The sequence below is a fragment of the Cajanus cajan genome, chromosome 8, assembly GCF_000230855.2.
Source record: "Cajanus cajan strain Asha chromosome 8, NIPB_CcT2T_4, whole genome shotgun sequence".
NCBI classification, from domain to species: Eukaryota; Viridiplantae; Streptophyta; class Magnoliopsida; order Fabales; family Fabaceae; genus Cajanus; species Cajanus cajan.
Window position 1 is genome coordinate 6,431,127 of NC_138524.1, and position 24,019 is coordinate 6,455,145.

General features: G+C 35.1%; 5 protein-coding genes across 13 annotated transcripts; 1 reads left to right on the forward strand and 4 right to left on the reverse strand.

Annotated features, from left to right (window-relative positions):
• The first annotated feature begins 354 nt into the window (after positions 1-354).
• LOC109798803 (scarecrow-like protein 33) lies at positions 355-2,645 on the forward strand. The gene has a single exon (XM_020359201.3). It carries the CDS (start codon positions 541-543, stop codon positions 2,380-2,382), a length of 1,842 nt encoding a protein of 613 aa, XP_020214790.1. The 5' UTR covers positions 355-540; the 3' UTR covers positions 2,383-2,645.
• Positions 2,646-3,272: 627 nt separating this feature from the next.
• On the reverse strand, positions 3,273-7,951 carry LOC109798629 (scarecrow-like protein 31). Of its 7 annotated transcripts, none has more exons than XR_014428575.1 (4): positions 7,830-7,951; positions 3,795-5,922; positions 3,563-3,650; positions 3,273-3,358 (listed from the first exon to the last, which is right to left on the reverse strand). XR_014428575.1 is itself a non-coding variant. In XM_020358964.3 (3 exons), exon 2 carries the CDS (start codon positions 5,885-5,887, stop codon positions 3,842-3,844), a length of 2,046 nt encoding a protein of 681 aa, XP_020214553.2. In that variant the 5' UTR covers positions 5,888-5,922; positions 7,830-7,951; the 3' UTR covers positions 3,273-3,650; positions 3,795-3,841. The 7 variants fall into 7 exon arrangements, 5 of the variants coding, with proteins under 5 accessions (XP_020214553.2, XP_029127110.2, XP_020214551.2 ...); XR_002239804.3 differs by having other exon boundaries at positions 3,563-3,699; XM_020358964.3 differs by having other exon boundaries at positions 3,273-3,650.
• A 636-nt stretch (positions 7,952-8,587) lies between these two features.
• LOC109798628 (scarecrow-like protein 34) lies at positions 8,588-13,150 on the reverse strand. Its single transcript, XM_020358960.3, has 3 exons — positions 10,941-13,150; positions 9,221-10,795; positions 8,588-8,979 (listed from the first exon to the last, which is right to left on the reverse strand). The coding sequence occupies exon 1, from the start codon at positions 13,025-13,027 to the stop codon at positions 10,988-10,990; it is 2,040 nt and encodes a 679-aa protein (XP_020214549.1). The 5' UTR covers positions 13,028-13,150; the 3' UTR covers positions 8,588-8,979; positions 9,221-10,795; positions 10,941-10,987.
• Positions 13,151-15,795: 2,645 nt separating this feature from the next.
• On the reverse strand, positions 15,796-18,445 carry LOC109798919 (scarecrow-like protein 31). 3 transcript variants are annotated; one of them, XM_029271279.2, is made up of 3 exons: positions 18,103-18,441; positions 16,349-17,914; positions 15,796-16,179 (listed from the first exon to the last, which is right to left on the reverse strand). In XM_029271279.2, the coding sequence occupies exons 1-2, from the start codon at positions 18,277-18,279 to the stop codon at positions 16,388-16,390; spliced, it is 1,704 nt and encodes a 567-aa protein (XP_029127112.1). In that variant the 5' UTR covers positions 18,280-18,441; the 3' UTR covers positions 15,796-16,179; positions 16,349-16,387. The 3 variants fall into 3 exon arrangements, with proteins under 3 accessions (XP_029127112.1, XP_020214944.1, XP_020214943.1); XM_020359355.3 differs by having other exon boundaries at positions 16,349-17,947; XM_020359354.3 differs by having other exon boundaries at positions 16,349-18,445.
• A 1,747-nt stretch (positions 18,446-20,192) lies between these two features.
• LOC109798702 (scarecrow-like protein 14) lies at positions 20,193-23,019 on the reverse strand. Its single transcript, XM_083062245.1, has 2 exons — positions 22,862-23,019; positions 20,193-22,664 (listed from the first exon to the last, which is right to left on the reverse strand). Exon 2 carries the CDS (start codon positions 22,621-22,623, stop codon positions 20,416-20,418), a length of 2,208 nt encoding a protein of 735 aa, XP_082918371.1. The 5' UTR covers positions 22,624-22,664; positions 22,862-23,019; the 3' UTR covers positions 20,193-20,415.
• Between the last annotated feature and the right edge of the window lie 1,000 nt (positions 23,020-24,019).

The window sequence follows — 24,019 nt, forward strand, 5'->3', positions numbered from 1 at the left end:
ACTCATTATATTTATATTTATATTTTTGACATCTTCTCTAAAGGGACGACCGGATCAGTCATTTGGTCTTTTGGGCTTTCCAATAGACACATCCGGTCATGGCTGGCTACCCACCTTTATATTTTTTTACTTAAAAATTAAAATTTAATAATAGTTATATTGTATTTAAAAATTAAACAATAATATTTGTGATATAGAAGAAAAAAAATGATAGGTCCTATATTTTTAATTTTCAAAATAGGAAACAAAAAGTCAAATTATTTTCATAAAATAAAAAATATAGAATGAAAAAGTATTTTCTAAACGGCATCGTTTTTTTTTTTTTTTTTTTTTTTGTCCCTAGCAAATCAAGGAAAGTTGGCAAGTCAATGCTCCTAATGGTCAACGTTATGTGCTTTGTGATTGTTACTATAAACTGATGAACCCAAATCATTTGATTTCTCAATTCTCACCCTTCCATTCCCATTCACTGTCAATTTTCTTCTTTCTCTTTCTGAAATCATAACACAAGAAATTGTTATTTGGGTGTTACGACTTACGATGGAGGCAAACACTCCCTCTGATCCTTGGCTGGAAGACAACGATTTCTCAGAAACTGCAAACTTCATAAACCAGATCCTCATGGAAGAGAATTTTGATGAGTGCCCATTCTATGATTCATTCACCTTGCAAGTCACCGAGAAATCCTTCTACGACGCTCTCACTGGTACTCTACCTCTTTCTCCCACTCAAAACCCTCTTGTTCTCACTCCCCAGGCTGAAACTACCAACAAGAACGATTTTTCTGATGAAAATTTTCGTGAGCTGAAGCAACGTTTTCAAGATTCTGCTTTTCAGTTTAATCCCCAAGTTTCCCAACCACACTTGGATTCTTCTACTGCCACAGTGATGCCACATAATAAGTTGAATGATGGTGATTATGTTTGTGATTTTAGGAGAGGCTTGGAGGAAGGTAGGAGGTTTCTTCCTGCAGGATCAAACCTTGTAACCTTGAAGGGTAGGAAGAATCACGAGCGCCATGAGAGAGATACCATAGAAGAAGAGGAAGAAGGGAGAAGTAACAAGCAATCAGCACTTAGTGTTGCGGATGAGATCGACTTATCAGAGGCTATTGATCGGGTGTCTCTGAGCAGCGAAAACGTGTGCGATGAACAAAGTTGTTTCCGGAGTGGTGGGAAGGGTCGTCCTAAGAAACAAGGGAGGAACGCTTGGTGGATGAAGAAGGGTAAGGAAAAGGAAATAGTAGATTTGAGGAATCTTCTGCTGATGTGTGCACAATCTGTGTACGCCAATGATAACAGAACTGCAAATGAATATCTGAAGCAGATAAGGCAGAACTCTTCTCCCACTGGGGATGCATTACAGAGGTTGGCTCATTACTTTGCCAATGGCCTCGAGGCACGCATGGTTGGTGATGGCACAAGCGCACAAGGAATGTTTTCTATTCTCAACTCAAGGGTCACTCCTGTTGACCTTTTGAAGACATACCAGGTTATTCTAACCGCCGTCCCTTTCAAGAAGTTTGCTTATTTCTTTGCAAATAAAATGATTAGGGAAGCAGCTGCCAAGGCAGAAACCGTCCATATTATTGATTTTGGCATCCTATATGGTTTTCATTGGCCAATGCTTATTAAGTTTTTATCAAATAGAGAAGGTGGACCTCCCAAGTTGAGGATCACAGGGATAGAGTTTCCTCTACCTGGCTTTCGTCCCACACAAAAAATTGAGGAAACGGGTCGCCATCTAGCTAACTATTGCAAACGTTACAATGTTCCCTTTGAGTACCATGCCATAGCATCAAAAAACTGGGAAACCATTCAGGTTGAAGCCCTTCAAATTGAGCGCAACGAGCTAGTTGCTGTGAACTCTCTCATGAGGTTTGAGAATTTACTGGATGAGACTTTTCATGAAAACAGTCCTAGAAATGCAGTACTGCATTTGATCAGGAAGATAAAACCGGATATTTTTACTCAGACCGTTATTAATGGGTCATTTAATGCTCCTTTCTTTACCACACGGTTCAGGGAGGCCCTCTTCCATTATTATACTCTTTATGATATGTGTGACGCTGTCGTACCTCGTGAAAATGAATGGAGGATGTTGATTGAGAGAGAGATTGTGGGTCGGGAGGCTATGAATGTTATAGCATGCGAAGGTTCTGAGAGGATTGAGAGGCCTGAGACATACAAAAAGTGGTATATTAGAAACACGAGGGCTGGTTTCAAGCAGCTTCCACTGAATGAGGAATTAATGGAGAAATGCAGGAGTCAGTTAAGGGAATGGTACCACAGAGATTTTTTCGTAGATGAAGATAACGAGTGGATGCTTCAAGGTTGGAAAGGCAGAGTTTTGTATGCTTCCTCTTGTTGGGTTCCGGCATAGTGACATGTTACTGGAATTGGTTCAAAACTCATACTAACTAGACTTAGAGGTCTGATTCTAAGAATATGTATAGAAGAGTTATAGTCCTACTATCATTTGTTGGTTGCTTGAGTCTAGAGATATTTCAGCATGTGTGTTGCAATTTGAAGCTTATTTTGCTTGTTAAATGGTTTCAGGTTGTGTAACTTTGCTTATTTCATTAATCAATGATAATAAACCAGAATAACTTTGATCTATCAAGTTCTCGAGGTATTGAAAGATTATTTGTCTGGCAAAATATATTTGAGACTTTATAGTTTCATTTATTTTTCAATTGAGTTTCAATAGTTGAAAGCATTGAAAGAAATTGCCAGCTCCATTTAAGCAGTTCATGTCAATGTCGTGCATATTTCACAATATGAACAACACCCAACAGATTAATTGGCAAGCATGAAAACAAATCACGGGGAAAAACTTTCAGGAACAAGCAAAGTGGTTATGTGAATAAATCAGATCACTTTAGCAATGGTTACTTAAGTAAGAAAGCATATTAGCTAGCAGCATCAAGAGCCAATACTTCATCCATTTATAGTAGTTAATTGAAAAATAATAAGAATTGTGCAACCAAAAAGCATGCAATTTACAATATCCAAACAAGTTATATTTTATTAACCATTGTTAATGTTTAAACTTAGTTTTTTGGCGGGGCATTATAGGTTGGGGAGAGAAGGCTAGGTGAAGCCGGCATCTGTCACCATTCGATCGTATCTTACTAGTATTCTAGTTTATAGTACTTATGCAACAGCAATAGACAATAATAATAATAATAACAAATACAATGATCTTTCGTTAGTGGAAATCATGAGTTTCACGGAAGTTTCTACAATAAACCAAAATTGCAAGCAAGAATATCAACTGAAAATAAAGATATTTATCTGTTTCGAACTAGTAGCATTTAGTCAATTCAGTAGCTAATTTGGCTAAGAGACAATGTACCCTGCAAAAATATTTTACAAATTCAGTTACAAGGATGTGAAATTCCTAACACACATTGGTTAGAAAGAAAATAACTCATTTTGATCGCAAGTACTCAGGCAAACATGATAATAGGACCAATGTGAAAATGTGTATGGAAACCCTGGTGCATAGCACATTACTTTCACAAGTCTCAATTCTACCAGAAAAGTCATGCCATAATTACCAAGTGATATGGTGCAATGCTTCGTACAATCTTCACCGCAGCACCTGAAGGTTAAGCAACCAGGCTCCCAGACCAAGGATACCATAACCTATAACCATTTGATGAGCAAAATAAGCTTCACCATCGCAACATGCATCCTGAAATATCTTAAGTAACTTAAAGTGTTAACAGGGAAAACAAGAAGTATAAAGTGGATAGAGTAAAAGCCGATGACTGATTCTTAGAAACATACCTTTTGTATGAGTTATGTACCAAATCCATAAGTCCAGTAGCATCTCATTATGCCGGCACCCAACAAGTGGAAGCATTAAAAATGCGCCCCTTCCAACCTTGAAGCATCCAATTGTTATCTTCATCTAGGACAAAATCTCTGTGGTATTCCCTTAACTTAGTCCTAAATTTGGCCATTAATTCCTTATTCAGTGGGAGCTGCTTGAAACCAACCCTTGTAATCCTAACCTGCCACTGTTTGTACGTCTCAGGCCTCTGAACCCTCTGAGGACCTTCACATGCTACAACATTTATAACCTCCCGGCCCAAAATCTCGCTCTCAATCATCATCCTCCATTCATTATCACGAGGTACGACAGTGTCAAACACATCATAAACAGCAGTAAAATGGAAGAGTGCCTCCCTAAACCGTGTGGCAAAGAAAGGGGAATTATGTGATCCATTATTGATGACCTGAGTGAAAATATCCGGATTTATCTTCCTGATCAAATTCAGGACTGCATTTCTAGGACTGTCCAATTCATCAGTACTCTCATCAAGTAAATTTTCAAACCTCAAGTAACAGTTGACAGCAACTACCTCGTTTCTCTCAATTTTAAGGGCTTCAACCTGAATGGTTTCCCAGCTCCTTGATGCTATGGCATGATACTCAAAAGGAACATTGTAACGCTTGCAATAGTTAGCTAGACGGCGACCGGTCTCCTCAATTTTTTCTGTGGGGCGAAATCCAGGTTGGGGAAATTCTATGCCTGTGATCCTCAACTTGGGAGGTCCACCCTCTCTTTTTGATAAAAACTTGATAAGAATTGGCCACTGGAAACCATGTAGGATGCCAAAATCAATAATATGGACGGTTTCTGCCTTTGCAGCTGCTTCCATAATCATTTTATTTGCAAAGAAATATGTAAACTTGGTAAAAGGGGTGGTAGATAGGAAAATTTGGTATGCCTTGAGAAACTCAGCAGCAGTAACCTTCTTAGAACTCAGCAAAGAAAAAAATCCTAATGCTGTCGTACCACCCCCAATCAAGCGTGCCTCAAGGCCATTGGCAAAGTAATGAGCCAACCTCTGTGATGCATCCCCTGTGGGAGAAGAGTACTGCCTAACCTTCTTCAGATATTCATTGGCAGTCCTGAAGTCATTGGCATACACAGATTGTGCACTCATCAGCAGAAGATTCCTCAAATCCACTGTTTCCTTCTTTCTCCCATGTTTCTTTGGACGACCCTTTTTTCCTCCTCCATCTGGCTCCTTAACTTTGGTTGCTCCATTATGCAAAGTAATGTCTTCATTACACACATTTTCCACACACACAAACACCCTATCAATTGCATCTGACAAGTCATTCTCATCAGCAAGGCTAAGTGCTGACTGCTTGTTACTTCTCCCTTCTTCATCATCATCATCTTCTTCTTCTCTGATTTGTATGTCTGGGCGCTTGTGATTCTTCCTACCCTTCAACCCATAGGAATTCTGTTCAAACGTGTTGATTGGTTGTTCTCCCTTTGAATCTAGAGCCGTTACTAGGTTAGGCCCCGGAGGAAGAAACTTGCTAGCTTCCTCCATCCCTCTCCTAAACTGGGAAATGGAATCAGCATCATTGAAAATATTGTGTGCTAAGAGTTTGGCAATAGAAGAATCCAAATCTGAGAGTCCATCACTAAAAGTAATTGAATTTGATTGAGAAAGATCTTGGGGGTTAAACTGAGAAGCAGAAACAGAAACATAATCAGAATCTGGAGAAGGAAGCTTCAACTCACTAGAATTTTGGTCTAAAAAGTTGGTTTTGCTGGTGGTGATTTCAGGTTCAGGACTAAGAACAAGAGGGTGTTGATTGGGGGAATGAGGAAGGTTACCGATGAGAGCGTCGTAGAAGGATTTCTCTGTAATTTGTAAGGAGAAAGAGTCATAGAAAGGCCTGTGTTCAACGTTCTCTTCCATGAGGATCTGGCTTATGAACTTCGCGGTTTCTGAGAAATCGTTGTCTTTGTCTTCCAACGAAGGATCCGTGGCTGCAAAACCAAGAGAATCGGAGACATATAATATGCTCTCTTCTTCTTCTTCTTCTTCACCAATGGGAAAATTTGCTTCCATCGTGACAGTGAACAACACTCAAATCACCTTTTGTTCTGCTCCGAAAGACAAAGAAGAAGCATGCACGATGAGTTCATAAAACATGAATGAATGAATGAATGAAATAACACTGTATGGTTCTGGAATCAACCATTAATTATGGGTAGTTGTAGTAGACGAGGTTGCGTTAGTTATTTACAAACTATCATGATTCATGAGCATAGGCATTAGCCATATAGATATAGGATAAAGGATACAACATATTGTACTATATACATCTCATGCTGTTCGTGTTCGAGACATGGAGAGAGAAAAATAAAATATATTATAATAGATGACATCTAATAAAAAAAGTGACAAAGTGTTTGTATATAATCTTTAATTAGGTTTTTCAATATATGAAAAATAAATTATTTGATGTAGTGATTAATTGAAAATATAATTAATTAAATCATACATGTAGAGATTAATTAAATATTATGTTGAGAATTATTAAAAATCTGGTCGAGCCTCGACCACACGGTGTTACTTAATGTTATCCAAAAATTGTGGGACATTTATTGTATGTACCAAAAGAATACTAAAGAGTAGTATATGGTAATGGAAGAAGAAGAAGCAAGCATGATGAAGTATATACGGAAAGAATACTATATAGAACATGAATGAATGAAAAAGTGGGAAATGAAATAATATGAAGCATATGGTTCTGGAAGCAACCATTGACCATTGACCATTGACCATTGACTATGGGTAGTTGACTTGACTTGACTTGACGAGGTGGCGTTAGTTATATAATATTTATGGCTTTTGAGTTTTGGCTATCATGAACATAGGCATTAGCCAATAGCCATAGGATAAAGATTAAAAGAAATGTACACACACCTCACCTCATGCTATTTGATGCGATGAGAGAGAGATATAAAAAATAATAATTAAATTATACTTTTGTTCTTCCTTTTATTTTAAAAATTCAATTTAATTTCATTATTTGAAAAAATGATTTAATTTTTAAAAAATATTTATTGTTCTTCCATTAAAATTAACCCTAACCATATTAATGAAACTAGACTAAAAAATAACATTAAAATTTTCTTTATAAAATTAAATTATCAAATTGAATAATAATTTATTTAACATATATTTTTTACTAGATAAATTTAAATTTTACTTACCTATTTGATAATTTCTTTCAATTATTATTTAATTTAATCACTATTTTTAAAGTATCCAATTTAGGAAAATTATTTTTAAAATATTTAATTTGATCCTTTTATTTTTAAAATAGTTCAATGTTACCATTTTCCTGATTTTATTATCTTTGTTAGAGTTAATTAAGACGAAAAAGATAATATTAAATATTTTTTAAAATTAAAAAATTGAATTAAATAATTTAAAAATAGTGAGATCAAGCTTAATCCTAAAAATAAATAATGAAGCCAAAAAAAATAATTTAACATATAAAAATTATAAATGCTATAGCAGGTGATAAATAACGTAATAAAAAAAATTAAATAATAGGTGTTTGTGATATATTTGATAAATTTACGAACGGGGATGGCTTCGGTTTGGGGTAATGTAATAAAAACGTGTTTTAAGAATAGATAATAAATTAAAGATAGATAATATATTAAATGTACCAAAAAATGATAGATAATATAATAAAAATAAATAAGATATAAATTTTGTTAGAATTATGTATTTTAAGAATAATTTTTAAATTAAAGCATATTTTTATCATTAAATGATTGAATATCTATACTTTAAGAGTAAATAATTTATATGCAAATTAATGAAATTACGTAAACAAAATGTATCGTAGTAATTGAATCGACAATATTTTAAACTAGTATTTGAGAAATCTTGTGATAATATTTAGTATGATATTTAAAAATATTAATATTTAATATTTTAACAAGTATTTTAACTATAGTTTATATAATCAATTTTAGGGTATAGGGTTTACCTGTACATGATCAGATGATCTGGATGCACCATAAAATACATTAGTCTAGAGCAAACCAAATATCACTGCCGATAGTGAATGCCTCCGACGAAGCAACTTGAGTGCTTTGTTTACTGAAACATTAGGAATTGATTTTTTAAGTAACACATACATGCTCACATGTAGTCTGTAACATTGCTTATTTCATTAATTAATGATATTGATTATAAACCAGAGAAACTTTTGATCTATCAAGTTCTCGAGGCATTGAAAGAAATTGCGAGCTACATTTAAGCAATTCATGTCATGCATATTTCACAGTACTTATACGAGCAACAGCAAGCAGATTAATTGACAAGCATGAAAACAAATCACAGGGTAAAGCTTTTAGGTCCAGGCTAAGTGGTTATGTGAATAGGCCACAGATCACTTTGGCAATGGTACGTAAATAAGAAAGCATCTTAGCAGCATTCAAAACCATTGTTATTTGTGAATTATTAAAATTTGTGCAACCAAACAGCATGCAATTTATAAGATTCAGTGAAGTTATATTTTGTTAAGCATTGTTAGTAGTTCAAACTTAGTTCTTGGGTGCAATTAATGCAGGGGAAAAAGGCAAGGAGGACCTGGCAATTGTCATTTGTCAGCATTCTAATCTGACAATTTAGTTTATATTTATGTAGCAGCACTAGATAACAAATATGGAAGTTCTTTGATCAGTAGAACAAATTACCGGCTGGAAATCACGAGTTTCACACAAGTTGCTGCAAGTAAGAACATCACCGGAAAAAAAACAAACTAAGATAGTCATCTGTTTCAAATTAATCACATATTGTCAACTCAGTAGCTAATTTGGCTCGAGGGACAACATATCCTGTAAAAATATTTTACAAATTTATATAGAATGATGTGAAATGCCTAATGCATGCTGGTTAGAGAGAAAATACTCCGCATTTTTTATTGCAAGTACTGGGGCAAACATGCTATACGGACCCACCTACTCTAACACGCCCTCTTAATCATTATAGAATTTTCATTACATTCACATCTTGACTCTACCAGAAAAGTCGTGCCATAATTTACGAAGTAACACGAAGCAAAGCTATGTACAATCTTCATCACAGCAACTGAAGGTTAAGCAAGTAGGTCACCGGACCAAGGATCCCAGAACCTGAAACCATTTAACGTGCAAAATAAGCTTCACCATAGCAACATAAATGCTGAAATATCTCAAGACTCAAGTAACCAGCAAGTATTAGTAGGACTATAAATCAAAGCTTTTAACAGGGAAAATAAGAAGTGGAATGAATAAAAAAGCCAATGACTAATGGCATGTTTGAATCATTGGACGTAAAAGCTATGGAATTCGGGATTCAACTAAAACAAACACACTGTAATTCATAGAATCATACCTTTAATATGAGTTCTGAATCGAGTTCAGCAGCATCTCATTATGCTGGCACCCAGCATGTGGAAGTGGAAGCATACAATATGCGGCCTTTCCGACCTTGAAGCATCGAGTTGTTATCTTCATCCAAGAAAAAATCTCTGGTACCATTCCTTTAACTTAGTCTTGAATTTGGCCATTAATTCACCATTCAGTGGGAGCTGCTTGAAACCAGCCCTTGTATTCCTAACCTGCCACTATTTGTATGTCTCAAGTTTCTCAATCCTCTCAGAACCTTCAAATGCAAAAACATTTTTTTCTCCGTCTCTCTTTTCTATGCCTCCAGCAAAGCAATTTAAGTGCTTTGTTTTGAAGTTAGATAAAATTAACTATAATAAATATAATAGTAAAGTTTGTTTAACTTAAACTCAACTGTAGATTACTGAAACATAGGAATTGATTTTAGAAGTCAAAGAAACATGCACACATGATGTGTTTCTCTGCTTATTTCATTAAACAACGATAATAAACCAGAGTAACTTTTGATCTATCAAGTTCTCGAGGTATTGAAAGATTATTTGTCTGGCAAAATGTATTCAAGAGACTTCAAAATTTCATTCATTTTTCAATTAAGTTTCAATTTGTCTGAAAGCATTGAAAGAAATTGCCAGCTCCATCTAAGCAATTCATGTCATGAATATTTCACAATACGAGCAACACCCAACACATTAATTGGCAAGCATGAAAACAAACCACAAGGCAAAATTTTCAGGTCCAAGCAAAGTGGTTATGTGAATAGGCCAGATCACTTTGGCAATGGTTACTTAAATAAGAAAGCATCTTAGCTAGCTGCATCAAAAACAATACTTTATCCATTAATAGCAGTTAATGGAAAAAATAATAAAAATTGTGCAACCAAACAGCATGCAATATACAAGATCCAAACAATTTATATTTTGGTAAGCATTGTTAAAGTTAAAACTTATTTTTGGTGGTGCAATTAAGGTGGGGATAGAAGGCTAGGTGAAGCCGGTATTTGTCAGCATTCGATCATATCTTACTAGCAATAATAATAATAATAATAGATACAAAGATCTTTGATTAGTGCAACAAATTACCAGCCATTTTTCGAGATGCTAAGAGTGGAAATTATGAGTTTCACAGAAGTTGCTGCAATAAAACAGAATTGCAAGCAAGAACATCAACTGAAAAAACAAACTGAAGATATTTATCTGGTACAAATCAATAGTATCTTGTCAATTCAGTAGCTAATTTGGTTAAGATACAATGTACCCTGCAAAAACATTTTACAAATTTACCTACAAGGATGTGAAATTCCTAACACACATTGGTTAGAAAAAACATAACTAACATTTTGATCACAAGTACTCGAGCAACCATGGTAACAGGGCAATCCTTGATCCAACTATAATATGTCCTCCGTATCACTATAGAATTTGCATTACTTTCACAAGTCTCAAAATTATACCAAAAAAGCCATGCCATAATTACCAAGTGACTTGGTGCAATGCTTCGCACAATCTTCACCACAGTACCAGAAGGTTAAGCAATCAGACCCCCAGAACAAGGATACCATAACCTGTAACAATTTAATGAGCAAAATAAGCTTCACCATCGCAACATGCATGGTGAAATATCTCTAGTAACCAGGAAGTTAGTAGGACTATATAACTTCAAATTGTTAACAGGGAAAACAAGAAGTATATAGTGCATAGAGTATATACCTTAAGCATGAGTGTGGTTCCAAATCCAAAAGTCCAGTAGCATCATATTATGCTGGCACCCAACAAGTGGAAGCATTAAAAATGCGTCCCTTCCAACCTTGAAGCATCCAATTGTTATCTTCATCTAAGACAAAATCTTTGTGGTAATCCCTTAACTTTGTCCTAAATTTGGTCATTAATTCCTTATTAAGTGGGAGCTGCTTGAAACCCGCCCTTGTAATCCTAACCTGCCACTGTTTGTATGTCTCAGGCCTCTGAACTCTCTGAGGACCTTCGCATGCTACAACATTCATAACCTCCCGGCCCATAATCTCGCTCTCAATCATCATCCTCCATTTGTTATCACGAGGTATGACAGTGTCAAGCACATCATAAATAGCAGTGAAATGGAAGAGTGCCTCCCTAAACCGTGTGGCAAAGAAAGGAGAATTATGTGATCCATTACTGATGGTCTGAGTAAAAATATCTGGATTTATCTTCCTGATCAAATGCAGGACTGCATTTCTAGGACTATCCAATTCATCAGTACTTTCATCGGGTAAATTTTCAAACCTATTGTGACAGTTGACAGCAACTACCTCATTGCTTTCAATTTTAAGCGCTTCCACCTGAATGGTTTCCCAGTTCCTTGATGCTATGGCATGGTACTCAAAGGGAACATTGTAACGCTTGCAATAATTAGCCAGACGGCAACCAGTCTCATCAATGCTTTCTGTGGGACGAAAGCCAGGTTGGGGAAACTCTATCCCTGAGATCCTCAGCTTGGGAGGTCCACCCTCTCTATTTGATAAAAACTTAATAAGAATTGGCCATTGGAAACCATGTAGGATGCCAAAATCAATAATATGGATTGTTTCTGCCTTAGCAGCTGCTTCCATAATCATTTTATTTGCAAAGAAATATGTAAACTTGGTAAAAGGGGAGGCAGATAGGAAAATTTGGTATGCCTTGAGAAACTCAGCAGCAGTAACCTTCTTAGAACTCAGCAAAGAAAAAAGCCCTAATGCAGTTGTACCGCCCCCAATCAAGCGTGCCTCAAGGCCATTGGCAAAGTAATGAGCCAACCTCTGTGATGCATCCCCTGTGGGAGAAGAGTACTGCCTAACCTTCTTCAGATATTCATTGGCAGTCCTGAAGTCATTGGCATACACAGATTGTGCACTCATCAGCAGAAGATTCCTCAAATCCACTGTTTCCTTCTTTCTCCCATGTTTCTTTGGACGACCCTTCTTTCCTCCTCTATCTGGCTCCTTAACTTTGGTTGCTCCATTATGCAAAGAAATGTCTTCATTACACACATTTTCCACACACACAAACACCCTATCAATTGCATCTGACAAGTCATTCTCATCAGCAAGGCTAAGTGCTGGTTGCTTGTTACTTCTCCCTTCTTCTTCACCATCTTCTTTTTCTTCCCTATTGTCTGTCTCTTGGCGCTTCTGATTCTTCCTACTCTTCAACCCATAGGAATTCTGTCCAAACGCGTTGGTCGGTTGTTTAGGGTTTGAATCTAGAGCAGTTACTAGGTTAGGCCCCGGAGGAAGAAACTTGCTAGCTTCCTCCATCCCTCTCCTAAACTGGGAAACGGAATCAGCATCATTGAAAATATTGTGTGCTAAGAGTTTGGCAATAGAAGAATCCAAATCTGAGAGTCCATCACTAACAGTAATTGAAGGTTGTTGAGAAAGGTCGCGGTGGTCAAACTGAAAAGCAGAAGGAGAAGGAGAAGGAGAAGGAAGCTTCAACTCACTAGAATTTTGGTCTAAAAAATTGTTTTTGCTGGTGGTGGTGGTGATTTCAGGTTCAGGACTAAGAACAAGGGAGTGTTGATTGGGGGAATGAGGAAGGTTACCGATGAGAGCGTGGTAGAAGGATTTCTCTGTAACTTGCAAGGAGAAAGAGTCATAGAAAGGCCTATGTTCCACGTTCTCTTCCATGAGGATCTGGCTTATGAACTTTGCGGTTTCTGAGAAATCGTTGTCTTTGTCTTCCAACGAAAGATCCGTGGCTGCAAAACCAAGAGAATCGGAGACATATAATATGCTCTCATCTTTTTCTTCTTCACCAAAGGGAAAATTTGCTTCCATCGTGACAGTGAACAACACTCAAATCGCTTTTTGTTCTTCTCCGAAAGACACAGAAATAAGTTCATAGAACACTGACCAAGTGGGAAATGATATACTAAATAGTTCTGGAAGCAACCATTAACTTGACGTGGTTGCGTTAGTTATTTGTATTTATGTTACATTTACATGTATAGATGCGGTGTACAGATTAATTAGACGTTGTACTGTTGTAGAGATTAATCAAAAGTGGTTTTTTTTTTTAGGTACTAAGATTACTTAAAAGTCTGTTCTAGGACCACACAAGAGAACGGTATATTACTTAATGATGTCCACGAACATATGAACATGTAACATTGTACTGTATGGTTACAAAATTCAAATTGAAAATCTTCTCCAGATTATTTTAACTTTTATTACTAAATTAATTTCAGTAATTTGAATAATTATAAAAATATAAGAGTCACTATCATGGTTTATTATAAAAAATAATATTACAAATATATTTTTAAAGAAATGATTTTTGAAATCAAATATAGGATCAAATGATTCTTTTATATTTTTTATTTACTTAAGAAATAAAATATTTACAGATATTTTAAAATATACACAAATTTTAGATTCGAACACGATATTATCAACGTAATAAAAGAATATCAATTTATAGAAATAATTAAATAACTTATTCTTCGATTATCGGTGGTAATGATCATGTAACGTGATTTTTAATATATATATATATATTAAAAAAAATTAATCTTCACATAAAATTGTCTACTTCCAAATTTTCTCTCACTTAATTAATCTAAGGGTTATATTTTAACCATCTTATCTCTCATAATAAATTTCCTCTCACTTGATATGTTCCCTATATATATATATATATATATATATATATATATATATATATATATATATATATATATATATATATATATATATATATATATATATATATATAACATAACAAGAATAGAGATCGTTTTATTCAAGAATTAAGTTTACCTAAACTTATTTTACTCAATAATTCATGTTCTACATTAAATGTCAATAATCCAACCGTTCAATTTAAAATTTTAATATATAGATCAAATCTGCAAATTTTTAAAAAATTTAAAAATTATTTCTTCATTTCATTAATTCAAGTTGACGGATAATCATAAAATCATTTTATACATTGATTCGAATTAATGAAACGAAGTATCAAATGATTTTCAAATTTCTTAAAAATTTGCATATTTGATCTATGCATTAAAAACTTTAAATTGAACGGTTGGATCGTTGAAATTTGATATAGAACATAAGTTATTGAATAGAATAATTCTAGGTAAACTTACTTCTAGAATAAACGGATCTCTCCTCATATAAGAAATATATTTTAATTATAATTTTTATAATCAATTTTAAGATTTAAAATTTATCGATGGTCTTAATACACCATAAAATACATTAGCCTCTACCTCTAGATCAAACCAAAATATCAGTGCCCACAGTAAATGCCTCCAACAAAGCAACTTACAACCACTTTACTTAGTGTTAGTTTCTTTTAAAGTAAAAAATAAAATTAAATTAACTTTCATTAACAATAGCACTCTCTGTCTCATAAAAAATAAATATAGTATCATGTTAGTTTTTTAATATAATATTATTTTTTTTAATTTGTATCATTAATAATACTTTCTACAATTTTAGATTTCTACACCCAAATTAATAAAATGTATCATTTTTTATACAGTTTTATTAAAATATCTCAACATTCAATAATGTATTACTTGATTGTGGTGATTCAATAATTTATTAGATTAATTAAGAAAAAAACTAATTACTATTTTACAAATTATTAGATTAATTAAGAAAAAGCTATTTAACATTTTATATTGAAAAATAAGAAAATTATTTATTTAGAACTAAAATGTTAAAACTACACTTATTGAGAGGTGGATGGAATATTATGTAGAAAGTTGTTTGTGTGTAAAAACGTTTCTAAAAAATAAATTAATCATGAGATTAATTTTTATAAAATCATTATCCTTTTCATACATTTATTAACTTTCAATAATATGAATAAAATAATATAGAACAAGACTTATTACAACTTAATAACAGTAAAATCTGTGTAAATTAAGCTAAACCATAGATATTGCACTGAAATGAGGAGTTGAGATTAGAAGCAAATCAAACATGCACACATGTAGTGTAACTTTGCTTATTTCATTCACTAATGATGATAAACCAGAGTAACTTTTGATCTATCAAGTTCTCGAGGCATTGAAAGAAATTGCGAGCGACATTTAAGCAATTCATGTCATGCAAATTTCACAGTATTATACGAGCAACAGCAAGCAGATTAATTGGCAAGCAAGAAAACAAATCACAGGGTAAAGCTTTCAGGTCCAGCAAAGTCGTTATAAAATTATTAATTGAAAACCATTGTTGATTGAAAATTATTAAAATTTGTGCAACCAATCAGCACGCAATTTATAAGATAAAATGAAGTTATATCTTGTTAAGCATTGTTAGAAGTTCAAACTTAGTTTTGGGGGGAGCAATTAATGCAGGGAGAAAAGGCAAGGAGAAGCTGGTAATTGTCAGCATATCTGACTGACAATTCTAGTTTATATTTATGTAGCAGCAATAGACAACAAATATGGAAGTTCTTTGATCGGTGGAACAAATTACCAGCCATTTTTAGTGATTCTATTCTATGACTGGAAATCACAAGTTCTACAGAAGTTGCTGCAAATAAAACAAACTTGCTAGTAAGAATATCACCGGAAAAAAATAAAAATAAATAAAAACAAACTGAAGATAGTCATCTGTTTCAAATTAATCACATTGTCAATTCAGTAGCTAATGGGACAACATATCCTGCAAAAATATTTTACAAATTTATATAGAATGATGCGAAATGCCTAATGCAAGCTGGTTAGACTTTAGAGAGAAAATAAAACAGCATTTTGATTGCAAGTACTGGGGCAAACATGCTATATGGGCCCTCCTACTCTACACGCACTCTTTACCATTATAGAACTTGGATTACATTCACAACTTGACTCTACCAGAAAACTCGTGCCATAACTTTACCAAGTAACACGGAGCAAAGCTTGGTCATATCTTCATCACAGCACCTGAAGGTTAAACAAGTAGGTTGCCAGACCAAGGATTCCATCCAGAACCTGAAAGAATTTAACGAGCAAAATAAGCCTCACCATAGCAACATAAAAGCTAAAATATCTCAAGGCTCAAGTAACCAGCAAGTATTAGTAGGACTATACATCAAAGCTTTTAACAGAGAAAATAAGTGGAATGTGAAAAAAAGCCGACGACTAATTCATAAATTCATACCTTTAATATGAGTTCTGAATCGAGTCCAGCAGCATTTCATTATGCTGGCACCCAGCATGTGGAAGCATACAATATGCGGCCTTTCCAACCTTGAAGCATCCAGTTGTTATCTTCATCCAAGATAAAATCTTTGTGGTACCATTCCTTTAACTTAGTCTTGAATTTGGTCATTAATTCACCATTCAGTGGGAGCTGCTTGAAACCAGCCCTCGTATTCCTAACCTGCCACTGTTTGTATGTCTCAGGCCTCTCAATCCTCTCAGAACCTTCACATGCTATAACATTCATACTCTCCCGGGCCAAAATCTCTCTCTCAATCATCAACCTCCATTGGTTCTCACGAGGTATTACAGTGTCAAACATATCATAAATAGCAGAATAATGAAACAGTGCCTCCCTAAACCGCGTAGCAAAGAAGGGGGAATTGTATGATCCATTAACGATGGACTGAGTAAAAATATCCGGATTTATCTTCCTAATCAAATGCAGGAGTGCATTTCTAGGACTGTTCATATCAAAAGTCTCATCCAGTAAATTCTCAAACCTCATCAGAGAGTTCACAACAACTAGCTCATTCCTCTCAATTTTAAAGTCTTCAACCTGAATGGTTTCCCAGTTTCGTGAAGCTATCACATTGTACTCAAAGGGAACATTGTAACGCTTACAATAGTTAGCCAGACGGCGACCTGTCTCCTCAATTCTTTCTGTGGGGCGAAATCCAGGTTGGGGAAACTCTATCCCTGTGATCCTCAAGTTGGGAGGTCCACCTTCTCTATTTGATAAAAACTTGATAAGAATTGGCCATTGGAAACCATGTAGGATGCCAAAATCAATAACATGGACAATTTCAGCCTTTGCAGCTGCTTTCATAATCATTTTATTTGCAAAGAAATATGTAAACTTCTTGAAAGGGCTGGCAGATAGGAAAACCTGGTATGCCTTGAGAAACTCAGCAGCAGTGATCCTATTAGAGTTGAAAAAAGAATGCATTCCTTGTGCACCTGTACCATCTCCAACCAAGCGTGCCTCAAGGCCATTGGCAAAGTAATGAGCCAACCTCTGTGATGCATCTCCAAAGGGAGAAGAGTGCTGCCTAATCTGCTTGAGATATTCATTGGCAGTTCTGTTGTCATTGGCATAGACAGATTGTGCACACATCATCAGAAGATTCCTCAAATCCACTGTTTCTTTCTTCCTCCCTTGTTTCTTAGAACGACCCTTCCCTCCATCTGGCTCCTCAATTTTCACTGCTCCACTAGTGTGTTCAGTACACACGGTTTCAACATTTAGCAACACCCGATCAAAGGCATCGGACAAGTCACTCTCATCAACAAAGGAAAGTGCTGATTGCTTGTTACTTCTCCCTTGTTCATCATCATCATCATCTTCTTCGTCTTCCCTGATTTGTATCTCCTGGCGTTGGTGATTCCTCCTACCCTTCAACTTCAACCCATAGGAATCATCTCCCAACGTGTTATTTGATTGTTCTCCCTTTGAACCTAGAGGGGTTACAAGGTTAGGCCCCGGAGGAAGAAACTTGCTAGCTTCCTCCAAGCCTCTCCTAAACTGAGAAACAGAATCAACATCACTGAAAATATTCTGCGCCAAGAGTTTGGCAATAGAAGAATCCAAATCAGAGAGTCGATCAGCAACAGTAAGTGAAGGTGGTTGAGAAAGGGCATGGGGGTTAAACTGAAAAGCAGAAACAGAAACAGAAACAGAATCTGGAGAAGGAGAAGGAGGCTTGAACTCACGAGAATTTTCATCTGAAAAGAAGTTGTCACCGTTGTTGCTATTGGAGCTGCTACTGGTGTTGGTGGTTTCAGTTTCGGGACTGTGAACAAGGGGGTGTTGATGGGGGGAAAGAGGTAGGGTTCCGGTGAGAGCGTGGTAGAAGGATTTCTCGGTAAGTTGCAAGGAGAGTGAATCATAGAATGGTCTCTGTTGGACGTTCTCTTCCATGAGGATCTGGTTTATGAACTTGCCGGTTTCTGAGAAATCGTTGTCTTCATCCATGGTTGCTTTTGCTTGGGTAATGGAAAAGGTAAAGACAAAGGCAATGGTAATTGGTAACTGGTAACTGGTAAGGTTATGTTTACTTTATGCCTTATATAGTCAACAACAGCGATTGGAACACCCAAACCGGTCACTCACTTTGACTATTCGTACAGTGCTATGCCTATTGTTGTCAAACAGATACAGGGGGCATGTATCATCTATCATCTTATTTAATTTTCATTATTTTTAAATCTAAAATCACTAACCTTAGTTTTTAAGATAAATAATTTTTATTTTAATATAGTTATTTAATTTTTGATAGATAAAAAAATTGTTCATTTTAAAGAAAATAAAAATATATTTAAGTAAAAAAAAATTTAGAGAGTGGTTGTTTTTACTGGCTACCTGGTACCTGCCCAGCCTATGGGGCGGCGTTACTTGGTTGCCAAGCCAAGACTTTCTCTCACAACACTTTTGCGAATAACCAGTAAACATGTTTCCTTTCTTTTTTGACTTTTCAGAATTGTTTGTTTTATTCGTTGAATAACGATATCCACAATGTACGGCATTCTAATAATTTTTTCAAGACATATGTTCACAGATTATTGATGTTGAAAATAAAACCTTATCATTTACAGATAAATTGTGAAAAATATATAGAACATCTATATTTTACAATAGCACGTCTTAAAGCGAATAAAATCCTCATTTTAAGTTTTTAAGATATAATTTTACTAAAATTTTAAAATAAAAATAAATTAATAATATTCTTTTTGGTGTACAAATTAATAATTGTTTAAAAATAATATAAGTCTATTAAAGCATATAAATATAGTTTTTGAAAAATTCATCATTCTTTTATGATAATATAAAAACTTGTTGTTTAAGAGTTTTACTTTTGATGTAAAAAGAAAGAGTTTTACTTAAAAGAATCTTATTAAACTTGATAATTTCAAAAAAGATATATATATATATATATATATATATATATATTAAACAAATTTTAACTTTAGCTTTAAATTAATTTTTAATGTCTAAAAAAAATCAAGCCAAATGATACATATTGTATGACCCTGTCTTCTTTTAAAAATATTTGAAATGACATCACACATTTAATTGTAAATTTATTTAAGAATTGAAGGTTATTTATTAATATTCACCGACAAGGGACAGACTTAAAAATATTGTTTAAGGAATTGAAATATTAAACTTTAAACACATTAACAAATATTCTCTCGTATTGTAATTTTTTTTTTTCTAGTTTCGTCTCGACAATCAACACAACAGTATTAGGTAAAAGAGGGCCCAAACAAAAACTTAATTAATCAAAGAGCAGGGCATGGGAATGCCAATACAATGTGCAGAAACATCAATGATAATTTATTATCCACCAATCCATACAGGTGATGAGCCATATTGGCCAAACTATCATCTAACATATTTGCATCTCCTTATATGCGAACAAATTTCAGCTCACATGGTCTTCCTTTTGAAATCATGAATGCTCTCAACAATGAACCAGCTGGGGTGGTTTTTATGCCATCCATTTATAGCTAATTTGGAATCACACTTTACAATGAGTTTCCTGATCTCCATAGTCTAGGCAACTTCCAAAGAAGATACAATGCCCCCATGAACATGATTCTGTCATAAGGACTGTAGTGATACTAATTTTCCTCTGGAAACCTTGTAACCAATTACCATACTCATCTCTAAAACTACTCTAAAACTACCAGCGCAGACTGCAGTTGATTTCGCATGGTGAATTCACCATGCACCTCAAAATAAATTTAGTTAATTATATACACTAAAGAAAATCAAACATGGTATGAGTGTGCGACACGTAAAAAGAAAGAATTTAGTTAGAATCCACTTATATTATACTGTCATCCGATGGTAATGCTAATATATACTAAGATTGTTGATTTGTATAATCAGCACTTTAAAAATAATACAACTGCCCTCATAATTATGAAGACTAAATTTTAGAATACAGAGATGGATAAGATTAGTCTACCATGGCCCTTACTTCTCCTAATTAACTACACTGCGAAGAACATTGTGAAGGCCTATGCAGGCACCCAACAGGAGGAAGCATAAACTACTCTGCCCTTCCAACCTTGCAGCATATAGTTGCCATCTTCAAGAAGCATGAAATCACTGTGGTACACACCTTTTGACTTGCATCTTAATTTGTTAATAAGCTGTTGATCCAAGGGAAGTTGCCTAAATCCAGCCCTCATGTGTCGAACCTGCCATTGTTTGTATGTCTCAGGCCTCTCAACTCTCTCACAACCCTCACAAGCGATGATATTCATTACCCGCCGCCCAAAGAACTCTTTCTCAAACATCAACCTCATTGGATCTTCCCGAGCAGTATTGGTATCAAGCACATCAAACAAAGTAGAATAATGGAAAAGGGCCTCCCGGAACCGTGTCACAAAGAATGGAGCATTGTAGCTTCCATTGACAGTAGCATGTATGAAGATATTGGGATTTGCCTTCCTTATTAAATTTAAAACAGTATCCCGGGGACTATTCGACACAACTGTCTCATCAAGTAGATTTTGAAATCGAAACATGGCATTCACTGCAAGAAGTTCATTCTCCTTTATTTTCAAGTCCTCAAGTTTGATGGTTTCCCATTTCTGAGCAATAGCATTGAACTCAAATGGAACATTAAAGCGATCACAATACCTTGCAAGGCGAAGCCCCGTCTCCTGGACTCTCTCCTTTGGCCTGAAACCAGGCTGAGGAAGCTCTATCCCTGTAATGCGCAGCTTGGGCGGCCCACCAGGTCGTCTTGATAGACGATAAATAAGAGCTGGCCACTGAAAGCCATAGCGGATGCCAAAGTCTATAATGTGAAGAGTTTCAACTTCCTTGGCTAGATGCAAAATTGTATGGTTTGCAAAAATGATTGCAAGCTTCTTGAATGGACAGGCTGAAATATACATTTGATAAGCCTTCACCATGTCCGCGGCAGAGGTTTTTTTGTTGGACAACGCAGTATAAATCTGAGTGCCAGTGCCAGCCAAACGTGCATCAAGAGCATTTGCAAAGGAATGAGCCAACCTCTGAGTTCCATCACCTAGTGGAGAAGAATGTTGCCTTATCTGCTTCAATAACTCATTAGCAGTTACGCGATCATCAGAAGAAACAGCTTGTGCACATAGAATCAACAATGTACTCAGATCCACAACTCCCTTCTTGTTGCTTTGTTTCTTAACACGGCTCTTCCCGCCATCAGACTTTTTTGCTTCCTCTAATTTACCCAAGGATGGTCCATTGGGAAGATCCGCGAAACAAATACACAAAGGAGCTGGCTCATTTCCCCACCTTGCGCCCAGCAGTATCTTATCAAGCAATTCTGATAGCTCACTGTCATCATCAGTGTACACAGCTGACTGCTTGTTGCTTCTTCCATCTTGTAATTCTGCTTCTCCATCTTCCCGCTCGTGATTCTTCCTTCCTCTTGACTCTGGAGAAATTTCATCTCTCTCCGCCTTAATTTCCACCGTCCGAGGAGGCACCTTTACAAAGGAGGGGTTCTCCAAGTCAATAACCAATGGATTCCCTTTAGGGAGAAACTTATTGGCTTCCTCCACACCCCTCTCAAATTGCAGCACAGATTCACTCTTGCTAAACAAGGTTGTTGACCCTGGAGTTAAAAATCCAGAACTTGCCATGAATCCATTGTCCTTTACAGCATAGTTGCTTGTGGTTGGGGTGTTCAAAGAAGATTGGATTGAACTGGCCTGGAAAACAAAGTCAGCAGGCAAAGTGGATTGCATCATGGAAGGCTTGTTGTCAGTAACATCACCATTATTCCAATGGCACTCAACTGAGTTATTAACAGTGCTAGTTGTTGTACCACTGATGCTACTACTTTCATCAGGACTGTCCTGAGAGTTTTGGATGGAAGAAGAATAAGAAGGGTATGTCTCACCAATGACATCATAGAATGATTTCTCAGCAGCTTGGAGAGCCAAGGAATCGTTGAACATACACGGCTTCTCCTCCAAGTCCTCTTCCATGAGCATTTGGTTTATGTAGCGTAGGACAGTGGCAGAAAAATCTGACTCATCCAAGGGAGAGTCTTCTTCGGTGGAGAGAAAAAGAGGATTTTGAGCAGCGTTTGGATCAGGTGGAAGAAGAAAGGGGTTATCCACGAATCCAAATTCAAAGGGTTTCATCTGATCCTCTGCATGGAGCGTGTTGGGAACTTGGTTGAGTCTAACACCGTTGATGAAATTGGACTTGAAATGGGGATCCATCAAGGTGATGGAATTCAATTCACCCCTTCTATCAATCAATACTGTGGATAGAAACAGAGAGAATTAGTTTGATAAAACCATGTTGAAAAAGCTAGGGGGAACACTAGAAACCCTAGGAATGAGTAATTTATGTGTAGGGAAGTAAAACTAGTGAGTTTCCATAGCTGATTAAGAAGAAAGATAGAATGATAGTTCATTAACAATATTATAATAACCATGTAAACCAAAAACAAAGAACCTGTGAGTGAGAACTGAGATTTTGTTTAGTTGGTGATTGGGATAGATCATGGAATGTTGAGAGTTGAGACCCAAAACAAAACCCCTTTCAAGTTTCCAACTTTAATTGCCCTTTCTCTGCAAATGTTACGTTCGCCAAGGTACCCTACTATTTATTCTTCTACCCAATAAACCTTTACGATAATACTCAACAAAGATGAATTGTTCATTTTTTATAAAATATTTTAATTAATTTCATTTTTTTTGTTATTGACTCATTGTGTTTTTCTCTTTCAAAGTAGGTCAAAAACTGGAGTGCTGTTAATATATTTCATTTAAAAAAAAAACAAATAAATGTAGTACTATATGTTTACATTAATGATTATTAATGTACTTACTGAAATAAATTTGGTTCCAATGTCAAACCGTATCGCCTCACTTTATACGGTGCCTGTTTTTTTATTACTCGGGTAAATAATGTGTTTTCCAAAAATTGATTAAAAAACTTAAATTAAATAAAATAATTTAAACCACGGTTAATATTCTTGCCATTCCATAATACATGCTCCCTTCGAACTTATTTATAAATAAATTTAAGAAACTTATGCGTTAATTAAGAAATTAATTTAGTTAACTTTATTTGATTTTACTGATTTTAATAATAAAAAAATATACTATCTTTAATTGAAACTTGATATAAAAAATGAAAAGGTTTCATCGAAAATAGAATCTTAATTAAATACCTGATGAAATGTTCCACCATTAATCTCTTTGATTAAGAAACAATTATATAATTCGTTATAAATTAAGGAATAACATGTTCTATATATTGTTTCTCGTTTCATGAATAACTCTTGTCGGTACTTATTATTACTTGTTATCTGGAGAATTAGTTTTGTTTTTTTTTCTTATATTTGAAAATTTGTATTTGTACAATAAATTTATATAGTTTTTACTAAAAGGAAACTATGATATAAAATTTTAAAAAAAATGTTATGGAACAGAAGGCAAGGTCCTGTACTTTAGAAAAATCAAATATTAAGTTGAAACGCAAGCGAACACAAACCGTTAAAAGTTGAATTCAACTTAACGAGTGTAGGTCAGTCAACGAGGAATAGGATCTAGTACATGTTTGCTTTACTTTTTTTTTTTCATTAATCTTCTCGGTAGATTGGAAGTA